The 23,986-nt window shown below is 43.3% G+C and overlaps 2 protein-coding genes across 4 annotated transcripts in view; one reads left to right on the top strand and one right to left on the bottom strand.

Moving 5' to 3' along the window:
- The first annotated feature begins 1,553 nt into the window (after positions 1-1,553).
- PSMD6 (proteasome 26S subunit, non-ATPase 6) lies at positions 1,554-9,563 on the top strand. 2 transcript variants are annotated; one of them, XM_083493052.1, is made up of 8 exons: positions 1,554-1,840; positions 4,033-4,238; positions 4,956-5,101; positions 5,906-6,125; positions 6,228-6,336; positions 7,117-7,285; positions 8,580-8,657; positions 9,245-9,563. In XM_083493052.1, exons 1-8 carry the CDS (start codon positions 1,696-1,698, stop codon positions 9,339-9,341), a joined length of 1,170 nt encoding a protein of 389 aa, XP_083349178.1. In that variant the 5' UTR covers positions 1,554-1,695; the 3' UTR covers positions 9,342-9,563. The 2 variants fall into 2 exon arrangements, 1 of the variants encoding a protein (XP_083349178.1); XR_014523096.1 differs by having other exon boundaries at positions 1,579-1,840; positions 7,117-8,185; positions 8,421-8,657.
- Positions 9,564-12,406: 2,843 nt separating this feature from the next.
- The window catches only part of ATXN7 (ataxin 7), a 92,624-nt gene continuing 81,044 nt past the window's right edge, over positions 12,407-23,986 (bottom strand). For both annotated transcript variants that reach the window (XM_083491516.1, XM_083491517.1), the window contains 5 exons: positions 23,587-23,852; positions 21,703-21,901; positions 21,082-21,203; positions 19,381-20,326; positions 12,407-17,336 (listed from right to left, as the gene is read on the bottom strand). In XM_083491516.1, the coding sequence (XP_083347642.1) occupies positions 17,319-17,336; positions 19,381-20,326; positions 21,082-21,203; positions 21,703-21,901; positions 23,587-23,852 (1,551 nt within the window). In that variant the 3' untranslated portion in view covers positions 12,407-17,318. The remainder of the gene's footprint in view (positions 17,337-19,380; positions 20,327-21,081; positions 21,204-21,702; positions 21,902-23,586; positions 23,853-23,986) is intronic.

A 23,986-nucleotide genomic window follows, 5' to 3' on the forward strand; every position in this document is an offset into this window, starting at 1 on the left:
GTGGTAATAGCGCATCTTGGCAAATTTACCCAGTAACATGCACTCACACAGGTCTTCAAATGCGGATGTTCTCCATTTCCTGTGACGCGAGATTGAGTGTTAAAGCATTACGAGAATTATATGCTCTGTGATGGCAACAGGGGTCTCTTAACATTCCCGGCACCCTTAACAAACTACGACTCCCAGAATTCCTTGGGGGAAGCCATGGCTGTAGTAGTATCATAGTGCTTTAATGTGGCCCATGTGTTTATTAGCAGGACAGTTAAGGGAAAGGGCTGTAGTTCTGTGATAGAACCCTCTGCCTTGCCTCCAGAATGTCCCAGGTTCAATCCCTGACATTTCCAGGTAGGACTGTGAGAGATTTCCCCTCTGAAACCCCGGAAAAATCATTGCTAGTCACTGCCAGTAGTGAGCTAGACAGTCCAGTGGGTCTGACTCTGTATAAAGCTCATTTATAACGATGGTAATTTAAAAGCAATTCCAGACAATGTATTTGTCTCATATGGTTTTAATTATATATGAACATGAATGAATCTGACACCTATTATTTAATGTGAGATTCTTGCTGGCAGAAATTAGGTAGCAAGCTGTGACTGCAAATAATAAGCCTGTAGCAAAGCAAGCTTGAAAACAAACAAGGTAAGCAACAGAGTCCTTCGGTTCCGTAAGAAAATAGATTAAACATGGGCATGGTCTCCCTGCGACCTTTTTAATCACATTTGTCAGTGATTTACGGTTTCTCCGGAGCAAGTCCCTAAATCCTGAATTCAGCCGCACCTATGAGCTCTGAAACAGCACCATCTGGTGACTTCATGTAAGATTACAATGCAGTGAAACAAATGACCAGCAAATTTGAAGTTGTTGAGAGGATCAAATGGGAAGGAGGGAGATAACCACATGCTGAACATGGGGTGGAAGTGGGATTTAAAATTAAAATAACCCATCTGGCTTTTTAAACAGTGTCTTTCTCGCTATGTTATGTATTTTTGTGTTTTTATATTGTAAAAACACGCCCTGAGATCCTTAGATGAAGGGCGATACAGAAATTTAATATAAATAACTAGATAGATAGCTTAGCCGCTCCTTAGGAGGGAAAAAATGTGTGATTTTAATAATAATAATAATAAGAAGAAGAAGAAGAAGAAGCCTGTCCTCTCATGCAGATGGAGGCGGCGGAAAATAGGCCAGATTTCAATATAAATAAAAAATAAGCCACTCATTGAGAGGGGGGAAAGTTGGGATTTCAAATAAGATAAATTAAATAAATCGAAATAGAAATGAGCTTGCACGCTCATTGGGAGCAGGGAAAAGTTGGGATTTCAAATAAGATAAATAAAATTAAATGGAAATAAACAGAAATGAGCTCCCCCGCTCATTCGAGGGGAAGAAAGCTGGGATTTCAAAGTAAACCGAGACGCCCACAGGAGGAGCCTGCAGGGGCGTGACTGACTCCTCTGGCCAGACCGAGGACGCCCCTCTCGCCCCGCACATGGCGGGCTCCGCGCCGCGAAGGCGGGACCCGGAAGTGCTCCTTCGGCGGCGGAAGAAGATGCTTCCCCTGCCGGCTGCTTCCGGTTCCGGGTGACGGGCTGAGTCACTCTGCCGCTGCCTCCCTCTCGCTCGCCCGCCGGCCGACCGAGCTTCTGTCCTCGCCCAGCTGCCGGGTCCGTCCCCCCCGCTCCGCCCGCCGCCGAGATGCCTCTGGAAAACCTGGAGGAGGAGGGCCTGCCCAAGAACCCCGACCTCCGCATCGCCCAGCTGCGCTTCCTCCTAAGCCTCCAGCCCAAGCGCCCCGACCCGGCCGTGCGCCAGGAGCTCATGGCCGCCATCCGCGAACACGGTGAGTGAGGGGAGGCCGCCTCGGCTCTGAGTCAGGCGTCTGTTACCCCGCCTTTTCCCTGAAAAGGCGGCTCGCAGATCTGGAAAAAAAGGGCAGCTTCAAAACATGCGGGGGGGGGGGGGGTTACAACATTTAAAAAGCCATTAAACTTTAAATGTCGTCCTGGGACTGATTGGGGTAGAAATTCCCTAAACGGTATAGGAATTTATTCATGTATATAACTACCGCGGCAAGAATGTCATTTGCCCCAAGAATGGAAAGAAAAGAAAGATTGGATACAAAAGCTCACGGACTCTGCAGAAATGGCGAGCGGGACTTACTGGGAAAATAAGAAATCGAGACAAGAAGCTTTTAAAAAATAAATTAATAAAAGAATGTAAATGGTTTGTTGGATATGTACCAATAAATTGTAAACAGATAAGGACCTTGGCAGGATCATTGTAATAACCTGCAGTTTCGCAAGAGTCAATAAATAAAGTAGATGAATGAAATAGTAAGTTGATTTAGAATATGCAGCAAATGATAAATATAAATTTAAGGAACCGCAGAAAGAGGAGGAAGGAAGTCGGGTTCTGAAATGTTAAAATGGCTGTAAAACTATTGAAATGTGTTTAACTGAAAATCACTTGTTGTCATTTATAATATGTACATCTTCAGGGAGTGTCCAGAAAGTGGTGTTGGCGGATGAGTGTTCAGACCCCTGGGCTCTCACTTGTGGGGTGCCTCAGGGTTCCGTCTTCTCCCCCACACTTTAATATCTATATGAAGCTGCTGGGAGAGATCGGGGGTTTGGGTTGGGTGTTCATCAGTATGCAGATGATACCCAGCTCTACCTCTCTTTCAAATCAGAACCAGTGACGGTCCTGTGTGAGTGCCTGGAGGCGGTTAGAGGAGGGACGATGGCTAACAGATTGAGGTTGAATCCTGAAAAGACAGAAGTTCTGTTTTTGGGGAACAGGGGGCAGACAGGTGTGGGGGACTCTCTGGTCCTGAATGGGGCAACTGTGTCCCTGAAGGAGCAGGTGCACAGCCTGGGGGTCATTTGGGACTCACAGCTGTCCATGGAGGAGCAGGTCAATTCAGTGTCCAGGGCAGCTGTCTACCAGCTCCATATGGTATGCAGGCTGAGACCCTACCTGCACGCAGACTGTCTCACCAGAGTGGTGCATGCTCTAGTTATCTCCTGCTTGGACTACTGCAATGCGCTCTACGTGGGGCTACCTTTGAAGGTGACCCGGAAACTGCAACTAATCCAGCATGCGGCAGCTAGATTGGTGACTAGGAGTGGCTGCCGAGACCATATAACAGTGGTCTTGAAAGACCTACATTGGCTCCCAGTACATTTCTGAGCACAATTCACAGTGTTGGTGCTACCTTTAAAGCCCTAAACTGCCTCGGCCCAGTATACCTGAAGGAGCGTCTCCATCCCCATCATTCAGCCTGGACACTGAGGTCCAGTGCCAAGGGCCTTCTGGCGGTTCCCTCGCTGTGAGAAGGGAGGTTACAGGGAACCAGGCAGAGGGCCTTATCAGGTGCTGTGCCCATCCTGTGAAACGCCCTCCCATCAGATGTCAAGGAAATAACTATCCGACTTTTAGAAGACATCTGAAGGCAGCCCTGTTTAGGAGAGTTTTTAATGTTGAAGTTTTATTCTGTTTTTAATGTTCTGTTGAAAGCCGCCCAGACTGGCTGGGAAAACCCATCCAGATGGGTGGGGTAGAAATAATAATAATTAAAAAAACAACATCAACAACAATAATAATCAAGCACAAGTTATGAAGAAGTGGCCTAATCAGCTCAATGTGGTACTCTCGGATGGATCCAGAGATAGTGGATTTCAGGGAGCCATTTAAGATTTCAGTGTAGGAGTGTGCCATTATTGAATGCACTCTCACTTTTAAAAAGCATACACTATGATTTTCCTGGTTTTATCCTCGCAAAAACGCCACGAGGCAGGTTGGGCTGAGAATGAGTGTGAGCTGGTCCAAGGTTGCATTTTTTGCCTGAGTGAGGATTTGAATTTAGGCCTCCCCAGTCTCAGGCCAAACACTTCGAATCACTGCCTCATGCTGGTTTTCTGCTTTTGTGAGGGGACAAAGCAATGTTAATTTCTTCGGAACTTTTTGCTGTTGTGATCTAAGATATGATTTTGGCAGGGCTAATTGTTCAAATGGTTATGTTGTCGTCCACAGACATGGCCCCGTATTACGAATCCCTCTGCAAGTCACTTGATTGGCAGGTAGATACAGATCTCTTGAGTAAGATGAAGAAGGCAAATGAGGAGGAGTTGAAACGCCTTGATGAGCAGCTGGAAGATGCAGAGAAGAACTTGGGGGAAAGTGAAATCCGTGATGCCATGATGGCCAAAGCTGAATATCTCTGCCGAATCGGGGACAAGGTATTTATTTTTTTACATAAAATAAAATGTGTGTAAAGCGTGTTCTGGGTATTTGCCTCCACATTCTCAGAACGTGGGGTGGGAGGGAGGGGCAGGTGGGCATGCGTTGGCCCTGCCATTCCGATTGACTTTTGTGCATTGAGCAGGGTGATTTGAAGAGGATCTCTTTGTGTGCTTGGTGATCAGGAACCCCGTGTGATCAGAGTTCTCAGTTGTGTGGAGGATTCTGAGCGCATTCAATTGCATGCATGGAGTTCCCCTCAATGTGAGAAGGCCTGAAGTTGTAGCCAGAGAAATGCTGGTAGTGGCGTCAGTGAGCACAACCCCACTTCTGCTTCCATGAGTTCTCAGATTGTGGTTTTGCTTCTCCCCAAAAAGCCACAGTCACAAACCATCTTTAAGCCTTAGTTTGTCGTTTATTGTGCTTGCACCAGAGGAGAAGTCAGGAAAGTTGCATGAATATGCTGCTCATTTGTGGTAAGCCATGGTTAGCCAGAAGCTGTGGCTTATTGTTACATGTCAATGCACTCCTTTATCTCTGTTATTTGTTTGCTGAAAGGTTCATGCTCCTCATACATACCTGCTTTCCTTCAATCAGTGGGGGAACGTAGTGCAGAACCTTGGATGGGGCAGGGGGTACCTGTTAGCAAATTACAGATCTGTTCTCCAGAGCGTCAGATCTGCGGCATCTAACTTAAGCAAATGCTGTCTTGTCAGGAAGCTGCTCTGACTGCCTTTCGGAAGACATATGACAAAACTGTGGCTCTAGGACATCGGCTGGATATTGTGTTCTATCTCCTCCGAATTGGCCTGTTTTATATGGACAATGACCTCATCACCCGGAACACTGAAAAAGCAAAAAGGTACCATTTCTGTTGTTGTTGCTGCTGCTACCTTGATGTGCAAAGCATTAGTATCTTGCTTAACAGTAATACAGGTTCTGAAGATGTAGTCTGGTTGCTAGGGAATGGCTTCTTTATGTAGCAGGGAGTGTATACTTTAGATGAAGTGTGGCATGAAATTCAGAATTTTCAGAAACATGATGATCCTTAAAAGGCTTGGATACTTCATTTCATATATTTTTAAACAGCATGTTGGGGAAAATCAAAATACACAACACTTACTGAACAAAAAAACATTTTAGGAACCTGAAAGGTGTTAAAGATACCAGAAGAATACACTTTTATGAAAATGAAAAGTACCAGTAGCTTTTATTCAGTCAGTGCTGACAAACACAATCATCTTACATAGGATGCATAGTCAAATGCCCATATGCCCACTTATCTGGGAGTTAGCTTCATTTATCTTAGTTGGACTTGGGTTCCAAGGAACCACACCTAGGATTGGGCTATGAGTGTCTTAGAAGGTAGTAGGCAAAATTAGTTATCCTTAACTTAGAATTACGACTTCATTTATATCCCACAGGATCATTGTCTAAAAGAGCCATAGATCGAGCCATACATCAGAGTAGTTGATAAGAGCTGCAGCTGAAAGCAACCTGCAGCACACCGCTTTGTCAAAGGTTGCAGTGTAGTCTCAAAGCAAAACCATCCCATAGCTTTTGTTTGAACTACTGTAATAAAGCTAGTTAAGCAAATGGATGAAAATGCTTGTGCATGGCTAAGGATGCTGGGGAAATAACACACATACCTGTTTTCTTTTAAAAGCCTAATAGAGGAAGGAGGAGATTGGGACCGTCGGAACCGCCTTAAGGTCTACCAGGGTCTTTACTGCGTGGCCATTCGAGACTTCAAGCAGGCAGCTGAGCTTTTCCTGGATACAGTTTCAACATTTACGTCTTATGAACTTATGGATTACAAAACCTTTGTAACATACACAGTCTATGTCAGCATGATTGCATTAGACAGGCCTGACCTTAGAGAGAAGGTACGCCAAGCAGCTACTTCCACAGAGAACCTTCAGAGTGCGCTTTGTGTTCCTTATTCCTTTCATGTCTGATTTTTGCTGGCTTTGTCTGATTTCTTTTAGGTTATCAAAGGGGCAGAGATTCTGGAGGTTTTGCACAGTTTACCCAAAGTCCGGCAATATCTTTTTTCACTCTATGAATGTCGGTATTCAGTTTTCTTCCAGTCGCTGGGTAAGGAAGTGTTTCTGCTTTTTTGCTCTGTGGGGGGTTACTGGGCTGTTAGGTGGGCAGCACACAGCTTGTGGGTTACATGTGCAGCCAGCCCACCCAGACTTGCCCCCCATCTCCTAGGATTGGACAGAAACAAAAAACACGCATCCACTTCCCTGTACCCACCAAGACTTGCCCTCCCCATCTCCTAGGGTTAGCAGTCTCAAACCTTTTGGCCCATCCTCAATCAAAGGAGGGGCAAGAATTAAACTGAGATTTCCAAGAGGTAAGTAAAGCTGATCCTAAGCTGGTTCTGGATGTAACTGCTTCAGCAGGCTGAACAAATGAGAAGGAAGGTGGAATGTGTTTCATGAGCGCAGAAGTAAAATGCCCACAAATAACATAAGATTTGGTCCTCGCCACTCAACTTTAAATAGACTATGTTTCCCATGTTGTCTCCTGGATGAGAGAAGCTAGGTTTATTCAATCTTTCTTAAGGGGCTGGCCACACAGGAACACAGGTGCTGATGTTAGCAGATACACAGGTCTCCCGAGATAGGCTTAACCTGCCCTCGCTAGTTTGCACCAGGCGTAGCCAGCGTGATGTCCTTCAGATTATGTTGAACTCCATCTTCCATCATCCTTGCCCATTGGCTATGCTGTCTGGGGCTGATGGGAGACTTTATAGTGTCCACCAATATTCAGTGGCACATGGTTCACGCTGTTAAACTACCTTCCGGGGAGAAACAAAACTTTTGTGAAACACAGACCTCATTTTGTGTTCTTATGTTTCCCTTTCAGCCACCGTAGAGCAAGAGATGAAGAAAGATTGGCTGTTTGCGCCCCACTACCGCTATTACGTTCGGGAAATGAGAATCCATGCCTACAGCCAGCTCCTAGAATCCTACAGGTCGCTTACACTAGGTTACATGGCAGATGCTTTTGGAGTCTGTGTAGAGTTCATAGATCAGTAAGTATATCTATATCTATATATTTTAAATGCATTTCTACAGTTTATAGTGATTCCTGTCTAGCTAAGGGGTTAGGTCATTTGATGATATCTTTGTTTTTTTAAAAAAAACGTGAGGAAGAACCATTGATTGCAAGACTTGCAGAGGTTGGGTAAGGCAAGAATCACAGAATTGTAGAGTTGGAAGGGACCCCGAGGGTCATAGAGTCAAACCCCCGCATATCATCTGAGCAGAGGAGCCTTGGGGTGGTTGTGCCAGCTGCACTCTGTACAGACTCCACCCTTCAGTTTTGGAACAGGAAGACTGGAACTCTTCCTGAGGCTTTTATAACCCAGGATCAACTATACAGTAATATGCTGGGTGGGTGGGTGTATGCCTGTGAATATGGCTGTGCTGCAGCTGGTGCAGGGTGGTTTGGTGCGCCTCCTGCTGACGGAGGGAGGCAAGAGCTTGTACGGCTAATGCTCAGCAGCTACACACTTGCTTCTTCTGGGCCCAGTTGAAGATGCTGGTGCTGTATGTGAAGCCCTTTATGGGCTGGGACCATCACTCCCTGCGGTTATCAAATCCGGGCCTGCTGTGCATCCTTGATGTGCTATAAAAGCTTGCTAGGAAGGCTCCGTAGATTAAAGGAATACTGCTGCAGCATCTTACTTGATTATGCCATTGCATACTGCACCAGAAATGCTAGCCCACGTGTTACACAGGTGTAAGCTGCAAGAGCAGAAGCGTCTGTGAGTTGCACTGCAGCAGCCACTAAGCAGTCCTAGCCCCATTGTGGTTTGCTAATTGCAGTTCTTTAGTTTGATAGCTGTAAACAGAGCAGAATTGTGCTGGTCGAAGCACTTTCCAACATCTTTCAAGAAGTGATTGCTTGCATCAAGCTAGCATGGCTGTAGGCCACAATCAAAATAAAAAAATCCCTTCCAGTAGCACCTTAAAGACCAACTAAGTTAGTTCTTGGTATGAGCTTTCGTGTGCATGCACACTTCTTCAGATACACTGAAACAGAAGTTGCCAGATCCTTCCATATAGTGAGAAGGTGGGGAGGGGTATTACTCAGAAGGGTGGTGGGAATGGGAGATTGGCAGATAGCTGAGATGAGCCTGTTGACGACTCTTAACGACTCTGTAGGCCACAATGTTAGGCTTGTACCTGCCACCCCTGAGGCAAGGCCCCAAACTGGACCAAAAAATGGCAGTCTTGCATCATCCACCATGAAATTTCAGGTGCTTTGCAACAGATACAGATGGTGGTGTCCTAAGCACTCTCTCTCTCTCTCTCTCTCTCCAGGGAATTGTCAAGATTTATTGCTGCTGGGCGACTACATTGCAAAATAGACAAAGTCAACGAAATAGTAGAAACTAACAGGTACAGTATGTTGGACACCACACCCACTAATACCAAAAAACTAGTAGTGACATCATGCTTAACATTAAGGACTTTGCAGCCTTTTAATTGCTGCCCAACCAAACGTATTGCATACGTTTTACAGATGGAGAGGTAGTAGCTTGCCCAAAGCCAGGTGAGATAAGCTCTGCTCACCCAACTCAAAATACTCTTTCCACTGGAACAATATCTTTATTAGAGATAGAACCGTGTGTTTCCAAACTTTCTACCTTCTCTCATCAGCTCATCTGCCATGGAAGATACCAGGGCAGGTGTCACGATTCACTCTCAGCAAATGGGGTGGGGCAGTACTGGCCAGGCTTGTTGCCCAGCTGAGCTAAATATTACCGAAGACACTCCCATGCTCTCCTGCACCTGTGTGTTCCAGGGAAGGATTAGTAGCGATGAACAAGCTGCCTTTCAGGAAACTTTGCCTGCCATTACTGCTTTGCGCATAATGAGCTTCCTGTTCAGTATTTTGAGGAACTCTTTAAACAGTTTTTGGGAGCTGTTTGATAAGTCATTCCTAGTGAACCACCTGACTAAATTCTCTCTCTCTGTCTCTTTAGGCCCGACAGCAAGAACTGGCAGTATCAAGAAACCATTAAAAAAGGAGACTTGCTGCTAAACAGAGTGCAGAAGCTTTCTAGAGTAATCAATATGTAACTTTTAAAAAAGCAAAAGGGGGAGTGTGTAATTGAGACTGAAGCATTTTGGAAGTCATCGCTGTATGGTATTACTTCTGCTGTTGCTGAGGAAATTGGAACCGTGGTGTAGTTAAGGGTTGGTTTTTTTATATAGGCTACTTCCATACGTTAACAAACCTGTATAAATGTTCTGTTTGTGTTTTCAGATCAATTTCATTTATTAAATGTATAATACAGTTGATTTTCCTGTTCCTTGAGTGGGCTTATTTTGGTTAATAAAATTGGTTTATTTTAAAGCAGCAGAGATGCTGCTTGAGATGGCCTGAGTGGGGCCACTTGCGTTCCTGCTGCCCAGGTGATCAATGACCAGTTGAGCTGAACCAGGAGCATGGTGGGAGGTTTAAAGCTCCCCCCCTCGCCATTCTTGTAGCAGACAGTATACATCTTCCTGGGGTGTGGCTGGGATTAACCAAGAACCAGGTGAGGGTTGCCCACTTGTAATTCAAAGCTTAGTGCTAGAGTTTGTCCCAAAACTGGTGGCCTGTTCCCTGTGGGAGAGCATATATTAAGTTAATTAACATTCTCCCCCCTTCCTCTTTTGACCAATAAATCTATCCAACACAGCTGGCCAGTTCCCCCCACACAGGTAAATGTGCTGCTTAGATAAATTGCTGCCATGCAAAATTATGTGATGCTAAGCTTCTGTGTGAGATTTTAGTGTCTGCTTGGATAGGGAAAGTTGGGTTGGGGGCTGCAGCAGCAACCTATTGAGAGATGAAATGGGATCATAAATATTGGATTGCTCAAGCAGGGGAACAGAAAGCAATTAGAGCATTAGGCCACTGAAGATGAGACTATTGAAAAGCAGGCTTCTAGAAGGTACATTAAGGGCCTTGATGAGGTGTGGAGAAACTACTCAGTTAAACAGTACATCTAGCATGAGGCATCCAAGGAATGTTGGCTGACACAATCCACACTGCGCAACCTGCTGTGCAAGTGAACAATAGCTTCCATCTAACCATAGTTTCCTTTATCTTGGAGGTAAAGAAACCTGAGCAGCTCTTCTAGAACCGATAATGAGCTTAGCATTTATGATTAAGCCTTAAACAAAACCTACCTTGTAATAACTGAAAAAACCTACATTTCACTGATATCCTTTAAATGACAAGGGTGAATGTTTCTAATCAAGCATTTTGTCACTATAAGCTCTACACATGTACTGTCTACAGCAGGTGTGCGGAGCCCAACCTATGGCCAAATCTGAGCCTGCCATGTTTACTCCTTCAACCCATGAGGCTGTTTGGGGAAGCCATGTCTGCCCACCCTACACCTGACATCATATAGGCAAAGACGGGGTTTGACAAAAGCCACTTTGTGCAGCTCCCAAGGTACACAACAAGCAGCTGTAGACAATTCTAACACCTCAAAGAATAGTCAGCGCACTCCTGTGATATTTGTCCAGGCAACCATGTACAGCAATTTTCCTTAGACGTTTATGAATGAAGAAACAAACATCAAATCTCTGCAAGACTTTCTCAAGAGGCTGCCCCAGCATAAGAAATGGCAGCTATAGATTAGGCTTCTGCGGCTTAGTTTGTTCCATTTCACTTGTCAACCCATAGCTTTTATCAAATCCTTCAGTATAGAGCAGGCATGTGCAACCGGTCGATCGTGGGGTGTTATTGGTTGTTCCTGGTTGATTTTGGGATCCTGATTGATAGCCAGCCAGCCAGAGCCTTGGGGGTGGGGTGGGAGCTCAACAACTCTGGTCAATCCTCCCCTTCCACACACCCATGCTCCTGCCTCCAATGACTTGGGAAGACAGGTGAACTAATATCAGTGTACTGGAAGAAGCAAAGATCACCAGTGTTGAAGCAATGATTCTTCAACATCAACTTCGTTGGACTGGTCATGTGCAGGTGCCTGATCATCTTCCAAAGCAACTACTCTATTCTGAACTTAAAAACGGAAAGCGTAATGCTGGTGGTCAACAAGAGAGGTTTAAAGGCTGTCTCAAGGCAAATCTAAAAAAAATGTAGTACAAACACTGACAACTGGGAAACACTGACTTGCGAGTGCTCCAGTTGGAGAACAGCCTTTACCAAAGGTGTCATGGGTTTTGAAGACTCAAAACTAAAGACGCAAAGGAGAAATGTGCTAGGAGGAAGGCATGCTTGGCAAATCCACACTGTGATCAACTCCCACCCAGAAACCAATGTCTCCACTGTGGAAGGACGTGTGGATCCAGAATTGGCCTCCACAGTTACTTATGGACTCACTGTTAAAACTGTGTTTATGGAAGACAATCTTACTCGGCTACGAGTGATCACCAAAGATCACTGCCAGTTTTTTTATCCTGTGAGTAGATCGCAGTCTCTTGCAAGTTGGATGTGCCTGGTATAGAACAATTGCCAGTGGGAGATGGGATCTCTTTTACTTGATGGAAAACTAGAAAATGTGTTGATGCTCTTGACTGCCTCTAAAACGTGGGATGGCAGAAATGAATTGGGCAACCACTTCCCTTGGTGGACTTTGAGGGCAGGCAGTGTCCGTGAGATATTCTCTCTATCTGCATATGCCATAATCTGGTTTAGTGAACCCAGCGAGAGGGGCGGTAGCATTCACTCGCCTTATGCCACGGCCCTGGGTATTCCAAATACTTGTTTAGCCCACTGTTTCAGCACTGATTAATGTAGGAACAGAAACTGGGCACACTCAAAGTAAGGGAGACGGGAGAGACTCATAATCTGAATTTGCAGTGTAGGCAAATCACTGTCCATACCAAAGCTGTGTCCCTTTCTTCCTGTTCCTTAAAATGTTTGCCTCAAAAACAGTAGCAAATGAACACTAAGCCAGCTTTGCTGTGCATCTACCTGACATACATGGGTTGGGGTTCTTGGCAGGCAGAAGCTAACATGGCCCGTCTTTTCCTTCCACTACGACTAATTTTTGCTGGTCTTCGTAATGAAGCAGAAACATAATTGTGCATCTCATAAAGACAACCTAATCATTTTATTGCCTTGTTTCAGTAACATCTTGTTTATACAACAAGCTAATTTCCTGGTCATGAAGCAAAAGCACAACTTTTTTCTTATAAATAGTATAAATTATTTTATTTACAGAAACTTGTTACAAAACAAATAGACTATATATTTATTTTCTTCTTTTAAATATCCAAAGTAATTTTTTTTCTACCTCATGACATTTGTTCATGTACTATACAGCAGCCAACACAAAAAAAGTTCAGCTCTGAGCAGATGCTCTTGAATATGTATACAAATTATCAAACTATTCACACATTTTACACAGGAGATTGCTTTTTCCCCCTTTCTATGGAGCCGGGCTCAACTCCAAAAGCAAGAAGCTTCCGCAGCCTACATTCTTATTGACATTATGTAGTGCTCATTAAAAAATAACAATAATCACCTTTCATAAAAAGTAGGATATTTTGCACAAAAGCATTTAAAATAAACGACCTTCTGCTTGAGGAAAGCAGAACAATCTTTTCAAGCCCAATCCCCTTCACCGTACAATTCCCCCCTTCCCAAAAAGACAAAACAGAAACAAACATCCTTGGCAATAACAACTCTTGCCGGAAGACGACTTACCGGAAGATGATAGGTTGAAACCACACTATGTGAACCGCTCTCATTCAAACCTCACTGGAACGAAGAGGGAGTTACGCACTTGCTAAATCCCATTCATTTCAGTGAGGCTTGTGCAGAGGATAGCCTGGTGGCGGCTTGTGTTGGTAGTTTGTAAAATTGCTTTGAGGGGTAACTTTTTTCCCAATAATACAAAATAATGTCAACATTCTGTTGTTTTTCTTTCATTTCGTGTTTAAGTTCTAGCTGATAGCAACAGAAGAAAATATTCAGATTTACTTGTTGAAAAGTATCTCCAGAACCCTTGGCATTATTTATGAACTAGGGACTCGCTTCAATCGGATCTTTTGATTTTGTTTTATCCCGCCCCTTCCGCCATCCTCTCTCCCGCATTAATATGTAGTCATATGTAGGTGGGGAAAGCAAGCTCCAATTCTTTTTTCCAACAGAACATTCAAGTCTTTAAAGGAGAAGCTGTCTAAAAAACAGTCCAAGCTTAAAATCTAGATATATAAATCAGGCACTTTCAGTTTTTCCATTAGTTTTTTAAACCACGTAAAGACTCACATACATGTGCACACATACACAAATGCTAAAAGAAAAAGAAAAAAAGAATTAGAAGCCGTGTGTCATAACTAAAAGGTAGTCTTCTGGGATTCAGGTAACTGTAAGAAATGTTGTGTATACCAGAGCAGGCTAACCATATGCATCTAAATGCCACACAGCCTTCCTGCTTAGAGAAGTGGCGCCTGCGGGCATCAGACTGCAATGCCAGAGCCTTCGGTTGTATCCAGCAATTCCCAAGACATTAAAAGAAAGAGACACAACTCTTCCCCCTCCCCCCTCCCCAAACAAGAGACATCCCTTAAAAACTGCAAAGTAGGCATGTTATCTATTGGATTGGCAGTGAACCACTTCAAATTATAAAAAAAGTATTTGCTTTTCTCTTTTTAATTAATAAATACTAGATGATTTTCAATTGTACCAAAACTGGATATAAGAAAAAAAGACCTGTGCAAAAATACATATTTAAATATGTACAATCAATTAACAAAATATGTCTTCTGAAATAGGGATACTTCAATATTTATAATAGAACAAGAAATTCCAAAATAAAGATACAAAAGTATGGGTTTCATTATTTTCGTATAATTCTTTGTTCATCATTGCAACATTTTTTAATTTTTTTATTTATTTTAGGTTAAGAAAACTGCAGGAGTCATAATGAGAAGCTGGAAAGACTATAAAAATTGTATCTCTTAAATTAATACCAAAATCTTTCTAAGAAACAACCCAGCCACTGCAAATCTTGCAAGATAAATTAAATCTGAAATTTCCTTAATTATTTACAATAAGAATGTTGTCAGACAATAAAAGCTTCAAATACAATCATTCCATTTATTACTAAGCCCCCAAAATGGAATATTGTTTGTATAATATTTAAGCAAGTCTACACTTTGAGGGCAGGCATAAATTAAGACGTCCTCTGGTTCTATTCATGGCAAGTTTTAAAATTATAAGCCATAACAGACAGATACAGGCCACAATTCCATCCTGGAATGTCACTTACATAAGCCCCACTGAATGCATCAGGCAGGCTTTGCGCAAGAGCATGGCTGTGTTTGTGTGAAGCTCCCGTTTCAACATGGCTTGCAATGGAGACATTCACAGTGGGAATTGGGCCCAGAGCTGCAACTCATATAAATTAAACACAGTGGTTAACTGCTGAACTTTTTACAAAGATCTGTATGTCTTTTAAGGAGCCTAAGACTTGCTTTGATGCTTTCAGAGCAACATAATATTTATAAAACAGACATTTTTGAGTACTTAAAGCCACTAAAGGTTTAACTTATGAAAAATTTGTCAGCCTTCGAAGGTAAATCTATCAAAACCAAATTGCACTTGTGATCAAAAATATCCAACACATGGGAAGGAGTCAGTATCGATTTTCTCTCTGCGGAGCAGATACATTACTTTGGTCGTCTCCTCCCATGCCCCAGGTAAGCCAATTAAGAGGTTTTAACATTTTATAGCATCCTCTCGAAACTGAAGGGTTGTTCAAGCCCTCCCTTTTAAATATTTGCATAATCATCACCATCCAAAATATTATTCCTTTACTTAAAAAACAAACACATGATCTTTTGTGAATTCAAGGCTTTAGAGTTGTCTGCATAGAGTCTTGTTGCTTCACTGTGTTTTAATAATCATAGCAAATTGGAAAACCTCAACAGGTTTAAAAAACAAAACCCAAGCAGCTGCTGCTTGTGGCGGTTTCAGAATCCCTGATGTGCAATGCACCACCATGGTCGGGAGAGAGGCTGGGCTGTGTGAATTCGATAGGCTCAGATTGTCCAATCTCAGCAAGATTTGGTGCCCCTTTAAGGCAGAAGTCTACAGGCACACATTCCACTGAGAGCTTCTCCTGCACAAGCCCTGTTGAGCATCGATTCAGACAATCAGCTTTCTTCCTCAATGAGTCCTGCTAACCATTTGGCCACGCATTTTACCAAGGATAGGAGTGGAACAGAGCTAGGTGATCTGATGGGGTCCCCAAGGTGCAATGGATTCTGCACTTATCACTTTGAGAAGTGATGAAAATACAGCATGCTGAGAAATGTAGCTTCAGCAGAGTCTGCAGTTACTTTGGCACCCTCAGACAATCTAGCCTCACTTGATTATTGCAAGAGCAAATTCTCATTGGGGAGGCTGTCTGAATCCACAACCCAAAACACACCCCATTGAAATGGATAGAAATTTACTTTCTACGGGCTTGCTGAAGGAAAGCTCTGCCTGTGTTATGACCTATGGTTTGGGGTTTATTTTTATTTTTTTCCTTTCACGTGATAAAATGTGTAGAAATTCCAGGTTGTAGTTGGAGATTCACTAGTGTCACAAACATCCAGATCAAATGATAATATTAAAGCCCTTCTGAGGATATTACTTTAAAACAAAACACTTTTTGCTCATGGGAACGAGGGAAATGACCACTTGGGACTGGATGGCGTTTAAAACACTCCCCCTTTGCTCACAAGATGGCTGTACAAGGGGTGCATTTAACACTGAGCTCAGAATTTGAACTGGCACTTAATGCAGTCATCCAAAAAATCTGAATGTGGACTTTATTGAACGGAATGCTAATTTGGTTACGTGAACAAGGCATCAACTTACTGGAAAAAATCTTTCAAGAAAAATAGCATTGAGATTTCATTGTTTTAAAGGTTTGCATTTTAGTTTTATAAGGACTATTTTGTGTTCTGTTTTTTAAAAGGTTGGATGGTACAACCAACTTAGATTGGCATTTTCAGTTTCCCCTACCCACCTACCCAAAACAACAAAGGCTTATGGCATACAGTATAGGTCAAGGAATATATTCTTTGGGAATAGTTTTAGAGGTCATTCACCATTTTGGATTTGAGAGTTTTGCATCTGGGTTTGGGGGGATATATATATATTTTTAAAAAGATCAAAGCAATTTTATTCAAAATCAAGCAGGCACAGCCCTCCTCCATACAATGTCGCTGTGCAACCTTATTTCATTTCAGTGGCAGTTGTACAGGACCCGACGAACGCTCCACTGGAATGAATGAAGAATACTGAGCAGCTGTGCTTGGTAGATGATGCTCATAAAATTGTTCTGTACCATGTGATTTCACTATTTAATTATGCTTCTTCTTTTTTTAATTTTTCAGTGATGGCCATGAACATTTTTGTGTTTGTTTTTTAGAACTCCTGACAGCTTCTTATCCCAAATTACTTGCAAAAGGCTGGGCAAAATGTAGACCGTTTTTGTTTTCTAAGTTGTGCTATTTTTGCATTCCAATCAAGGAACATTGCTATAAAACACTAAAGCCGTATTCCCTTGTTGAGGGCTTCTTCTTCTTCTTCTGTTTATTGTGCCTAACACATTGTGCCCCCTCCTTCGTGAGGGGTTTTCACTGGACAGTGCCAAAGGGGCAGTTAATTATGCCTATGACACTATCAGAAGAAAAGAAAAAAACAAGTCCACAGTAATGTTCTTTCCCAAACATTGCTTTGCCCAACCAACCTAGATCAAATAGTGGCAAGGTGATGTACTCCTGTAAGTGAAATCTCACAGGGCTTTTGTAGCAAGCTGTCCAGACCACTGGTAACACTGAGAGGAAACATCCTGTGGCTGAACGGCAATCCAGAGTCCATTTCCAAGCTTCGCTGCTACAGACATGGCTTCAGGGAAACTCCTTGATTGTGTGACAGTCCAGTAGATTTCCACACCTGAGGACTGTGGGAAGCTGGGAGAACTCAAAAGGCATCTTGGAGTCCAGGATTTCCAGATGGAGATTTATTCATTTTTCCCCGCTTGTAGTGAAAATAATCCAGTTCTTTTCTTACCATGGCATTGTCTGTGTCAACTGTTAGGGACGAGCCTTTGGCTTTCGCACAAATGAAAAGAGGAAAAACAGATAAATAAATATTAAATATTTTAAGTGATAAAGCTATGTCCAATTATATCATCTGGGATCCCCAAAACATGCTTTGGCAAAATTCAGTAGCACAGGTTAACAACCAAACATCTACTTTCTTGGGGTGAGGAAAAGCTATATGCATTTTATTGCTATATCATGTTAGGCATATTTCTGTATAGGGTTCTTTGTCACAGCAACAGCAAAAACCTACTTGACCCCTCCCTTTCTTATGCGTCAAAGGAAAACCTCCCCCCCCTTTTTTTTACACAGTATATGGGCAAAGTTCAATTACTTGTCATCAAGTAATTGAAAAATATGAAGTGGCTTCTAAAATTTCAGTAAGGTTACTGATTAAAAAAACATGAATTTCTGTTTTACTGCCCAGTCCCATATCCTCCCTTTAGTTCATTGTGGTATAATATTGTCAATTCCAATCAACAACTTGTTCATTTGCAACAAGGCACCTGCCCCCGGTTGCTGAGATGACCAGTAATTATCAAATAAATAACTATGGAACCCATTATGCCCTGTTAAAATAATAAAAAAATCAACGCTGCTTTTCTTGGCGGGTGCAGCAGATTTGAAAAAAAAAAAAACTATTAGTTGATCCACTAGTGGTATTTAAGCTACAAGCTAGCAATCTGGCAAAAGGCAAACAGACTTGAATCCTACTGGTGCAAAGCTATCTGTTTGAGTTGTTTTCAATGGCACAACTAAGCTCTTCCAACTTGCAAGCAGCCCCATGGGGTACCCGTTTCTGGCTATGTGAAGGAATGGACTGGATGAGAGCCAACAAACGGAAGCTCAAGCCAGAGAAGACTGGGGCACTGTCAGTGGGTGGTTCCCTAGACTGGATGGGTGGGAGATCGCCTGAGCTTGATGGAGTTACATTCCCTTGATAAAGGAGTGGGCACACAGCTTGGGAATACTTCAAGATCCTTTGCTGTTGCTTCAGACTCAGGTGGCCTCAGTGGTGCAGAGTGCCTTCCCTCAGCTTTGGCTGGTGGCCCAACTGCGTCCCTAGTCTAACTTCCATTGTCTCTGCTCTGATAACAGTTAAGTTACTGCAATGCATTATACCTATGGCTGCCTCTGCTAGGGCAGATTTCAGTGGCCAGGTTGCTCACCAGGGCAAAATGGTTTGAGCATATTACATCAATCCTGGTCCGACTACACTGACTGGCTGCCAATTAGTTTCCAGGACCAATACAAAGTGCTGGTTCTGACTTATAAAGCCTTAAATGGTTGAAGAACGCAATACATCAAGGACCACCTCTCCCTGTATGAATTGACTGGGACCCTGCAATCATCTGTTGCCTTTCTTTTTGTGCCTCTTCCATGAGAGGTCTGGAGGGCCTTCTCTGTGGTGGTTCCCTGCTTGTGGAATGCTCTCCCCAGAGAGGCTTGCCTGGTGCCTTTATTACATATCTTTAGGCTCCAGGCAAAAACTTTCCTCTATAACCAGACCTCTGGCTATTCTATGGCCTTTTAGATGTGTTTATGGAAGCAGCGTTTATTGGTTTGTTTCTGCTTTTGCTTTATTATGTATTTTGAGTTCTCATTTTGTATTTCTATTTTGTGTACTGCTCTGGGATCTTTGGATGAAACGTGGCATACAAATTTAATAAATAATAATAATATCCTCAAACATGAAGGAGTCTCTGGTTTCCCATAGCTGAAAACAGGAAAGCCCTTCAGGATATATAGGTGAGTCCAGTTGGATCGTGCTGTTTCCCCCAACAAGGAATCTGTGCCATGTCTTTAAAATTCAACAAGTCCCAAAAGATGAAAGGGAATTATGCTTCTAACAAGCAATAGCATCCATGGCGGCAAGGGAGTTAATAATAATAATAATAAACCATTTTACAAAGCGAAGCATACACCCAAGATATCCAGCGCCAACATCTCTGACAAGAAAAAAATCACCTCCAGTAGGCAAGTTCTGTCCGGAATGGGAATTTCTCAAAGTAACTTGTCTGGATATCAATATGGCCCAAGTAAGATTTCATACCTGATGAAGGATAGAATTGTTCATCAGTCCTTGTGTCCCTGGGATTGCACCAGCGTGTTTCGTATGAATGTTGTTCACTGGTGGCAATTTGGCAACCTTGTTTGCTTTGCTGCTGCTGTTTATGCTGCTTGAACCAGGCGAGCACTTTCTTTTCTTTCCTATGAATTTGTCTAGGGAAGGATGTGAATGTGAAAACCCGCCGTGCGAGTTGACCGTCAGCTCGCTGGACTGGTGAATGAACGGCCCCAACGACAGGGTGGAATCGCCACTGTTCACCATCACACTCATTCTTTTTATAGATTCTGCAGGGCTCCCAGTCGGAGGGCCCCTCCCTGATTGGTCATGTTTGAGGCTAACCGAGTTAGCTTTACTAGTCATACAGTTGAGGCTGTGGGACGAAGACATCCCAGGCGAGTGATAAGAAGCCCCAGAGTTTCCAGAGTTCACCACACAGTTCTTCCTAAAGGACTCTGTGGAATGAGAAGAAGGTGCTGGCAGCGCAGAACTGTTCTTACGCTTCTTTCCTGAGCTGCCACCGCTGCTGTTGCTACTGGTACTGTTGCAGTTGGCACTGCTAGCAGAAGATTCCTTAGGCTTGAAAGACTTGCTGGATTTCAATTTCTGAGGTTTGCTGGACAGAGGCGACGGTACCGAGGAAAGCACTGGAGGCGTGGAAGGGGATGTAGACACTTGTCTTGATTGCATACTGCAGGCAGGTTCTGCTGCCCCAAAACTTGCAGGGTTGGCATTGAGCGTAGTCCCGTGGGATGGTACCGATTTCCCACTGAGGGATAAACAGGAAGGAGACATGTGTGCTGGCGAGGGCATAGCTGTGGCGGGCAAGAGGAAACCTGTTGTGCTGGAGCCGTACTGCGACACAGGCGTCGAGCTTGTCCGGTGTGGAGCACGCAAGGATGTAGTGTTGCTTGTCGCTGGAGGAATTTTCCTAGGCGGCAGGGAAAAGCAGGTCGTTAGTGCTCTGTGGGTTAATTCTATTTTGCCCGCTTGAAATAAAAAAATCTGCTACCTTAACAGAAAGAAGACTGAAAAGGTACAGTGGGCACAGAGTCAAAGGCCCTACACAAATGCCCATCAGAATTAGATACCAGGGATCCCCCTTGTCCACCCAGCTTCACCAAAGGTTGCCAGCATTCTTGCTGGCAACCTAACAGATTTTGAAGAAAGCAATGTCCAAATCTCTCGTCCTAAGAACCTGGTAACAGCTCTGTTGGACCAAGCCAATGGCACCTCTAGTCCAGCACTCTGTTCTCACAGTGGGAAACCTGCAGGAAGGCCTGAGCACAACACTATTTTTCTCTCCTGCAGTTTCCAGCAACTGGTATTCAGAAGTTGTCAAGGAAATTTGGTTTTTCTGCTCTCTTCTGTCCAAAAAGGTTCTCTCGCTCAGACCTCTGGGTTGGCTCCCTGAAACTGGCAAATGATCTAACAATGTATACATGTGTTACCTCTCTTGTGCTGGGTACTCAAGGCTACGCTGGTAGTTCATTAATTGGGAAGGATCCCTCAGTTGAGGAAATGGATCATTTCCCTTAATTTAGAAACACCTAAGAGAATGTGTTGATGCTTAATGTTAACGCTCCTTAACTGCAAAAGAAAACACGTTTTCCTCCTTCACCCCGTGCGTGCAAAACACCCCACTTCGCAATGAGATATATGACAGCCTGTTCTGTTTCTACTCACTTCCACATCTGTGAGTTAAGATGCTTGTCCACCATGACATTAAGTGCACATCGAATATGGTTCCACCGCTTATCAAACACGTAGTAACCTCTTCCAATTTGTCGACTACCAAATGTGCAAAACTGGGGGGGAGGGATAGTTACTTTAGTAAATTTCTCAACCAGATGTTGCATATTAGCAAATATAAAATAAAGCAAGGACAAATAAAACAGTTGCAATAAAACAACATACAGAGAGAATTACAAGCATTCATGATTATCTGTGGCTCTCTTACAACTCAGAATTTCCATCTGAAGGAATCCGACAAATATACTATATATCTTATAGAGCAGCCGATCCTGCCCAAAGATCTTATTTCTCTGTGGAATACTGATGCTAAAAGCAGCCTTTCAGCTTCTCTGTCACCAGGCTAGCTTCTTGTGTCTCACAATAATTTAATGCCTACCACAGCAATTGCAACCAACCCGTGTGATTCAGTATTCAGCAGTATTCTGTATCCAGACCCACAGCTACATCTGAATGCTCCTTCCTCTAGAGAACATGAAGTATTGCTGCTTATACACACACATTTAAAACACCAAGCAAGAGAAATACAAGGAAACTATAAATGGGGAAACGTACAGCAGCTGGTTGAGGATGATGATCTGAATAAAGACAATCCAGTTTTTCAACAGGCTCTTCTTTTTCATCACCTTCTCCCTCATCGCTGGATAACCGAGATGCTGGCTCAGCTGCAGGTAAGGGAGCATGTGGAGATTCATGGACTGATGGAGACTCATTTGGGGCATTCCCACTTTGTTGGGCTGGGCAGCCGGGAGGCCTTCATAAAAGAGGAATCACAGTTAAATACCAACGAATGTTCTATAACTTGGCTTAAAAATGTATTAATGCATTTTTATAGAACAAAGGTCGTAGATTTAGAGCACAGGACATATTCCTATATTATATATGCAAAATGGCACAATGAATTGGCAGACCAATCCCACAACAGTGTCAAAAGTAAGCAATAAGCACTTCACTAGAGGTTGATGACAAGCAGCCTAAGAAGAACAGGAAACAGAGGGAGATCCGTATGTTCTCTCTCTCTTTTCTAACCTTTCTGGTGGTCAAAGGCTTCAAGCACTCTGATGAACTGAGAGGTGGTGTAAATTCAGCCTCCCCCAACCTGGTACCCTTAGATGTTATGGACAACAATTATAGTACCAGTACCAGACAGCATGGATAGTGGCCAGAGATGATGGGGGCAGTAATCCAACAATATCTGGAGGGCAGCAGGCTGGGAAAGGCTGGTGTAGTGGTTTGAGCGGTAGACAAGGACTGAGGAGACCCAAGTTCCCATTTGCGCTTAATCACAAAGCTCACTGGATGCCCATGGACCAGTCACTCAGTCTCGTACATTTGACAGGGTTGTTGTGAGGACAACATGGGGGTGGGCAGCAATATATACATATATTGCCTTGAGCCCCTCTGAATAGAAACAAACACCATCCATCTCACATATCCAAGCTGTTACAATTTGTATTTTAACATGAAATTACAGCACATATGCACATGCATGAAGAGTAATAGTTTCTTACAAAAATAATAATAATCACACAACATTGGACCATTGTAGATCCCTGAAAATCTGTTTTAGAGAGTTGGGGAACCCTACAAAACCACACAGAATTGAGAGTGTGGGGGGCTGCAGGGGGAAATCTCTGTCTTACATTAATGCCGCCCTCTGCTGAATCAAAGCTTGCACAGCTCTTCCAACACAGAAAGTACAGGGGGTTCATATGCCGAAAATACAGCTGAAAACAACTATGTGAACCAACCCTAAACGGGGCTTTGGTAACTACAACGCCTTCTGCCTTGGAGCGCTTGCTTAATAGTCGTTCTTAGAAATTAAAGCTTACCTTACATAGATTGCCTGGGAAAACCTTCTGCTCACACAATGTGTTGATAGGATTTTTATTTTTAACCAAAGGCAGACTAATTGCAGAAATGTTTCTCGGCTTTAGAGAGAGGCATATGGTGACTCCTGGCCTCCAATTTAGAAGAATGGAGACTTTGACCAAACCTTTTCAACTATTTGGCATTTACAGCCCTCAGCCGCTGCTCTATTAACGTTCTCATGCTTCTCGACTGTGGAACAGGTCACAATGATCTGGGCTACCGCCTTACCTGAAAATATCTAGGTGGTCTGATCATTTATCTTCATTAACTGGTTACCATGCTAAGCTTAATAAGCAGAGCTAATTCAGATCAGTCCAGAGCTTGTGAGAGTGCAACATAAAAGCATGCTGCATTGCCTATACTGGTGTCATAGGAATTCTAATGTGAGACTGTGGTATGGGTCAGTGCAGACACTTAAAATCTTAAAATGGGAGAGCTGGTGCTACCTGGAGTGGCACAAATGGAGCAGACGGACCAGACAAGCAAGTATTCACCAGGCCGAATGCAGAAAGTCACAATTCCTCAAGTTCCCAAAGGCTACCAAAGCCACTGGGTGATTTTATTTACCTTGGAAGACTGGGGGTGTGAGGTTTGGGTTTAGTAGGTACTAAAGGCTTTGATTCTGTAGGAATAACTCCATGAGAATTTTGGTGCAGCTCCTGGGAAGTTCTTGAAGGTGAGGGATGTGGTTCCCTGAGAGGGGGCATCTGCTGATGATGATCCAAATGGCGGAGTAATTCTTTTTCCCTGGTTTTGCTTTTGTGCTCGGCTAGTAATAAATCAAATCGTTTCCTTCGACCCTGTACAGCTCTCCGTTGAGTTAGGGAATGTGTCTGGAAATTAAAAGGCAACCGATTACTCCAGGTTGAAGAGGTATACCTGTGCAATATATGTAAAACCAAGCTTTGAATATACCAAGGTATTGTTATGTCTGGCATTTCACTAGTGCAGATTTATCCTGTTTGCT

This window comes from Podarcis liolepis, assembly GCF_965112155.1.
Source record: "Podarcis liolepis genome assembly, chromosome: 2".
NCBI lineage: Eukaryota > Metazoa > Chordata > Lepidosauria > Squamata > Lacertidae > Podarcis > Podarcis liolepis.

Coding starts and splice junctions, on each gene's coding strand:
- PSMD6 (XM_083493052.1), top strand. CDS start 1,696: ATGCCTCTGGAAAACCTGGAGGAGGAGGGCCTGCCCAAGAACCCCGAC. Junction 5,102..5,905: donor AACACTGAAAAAGCAAAAAG/GTACCATTTCTG, acceptor TTCTTTTAAAAG/CCTAATAGAGGAAGGAGGAG. Junction 8,658..9,244: donor GAAATAGTAGAAACTAACAG/GTACAGTATGTT, acceptor CTGTCTCTTTAG/GCCCGACAGCAAGAACTGGC.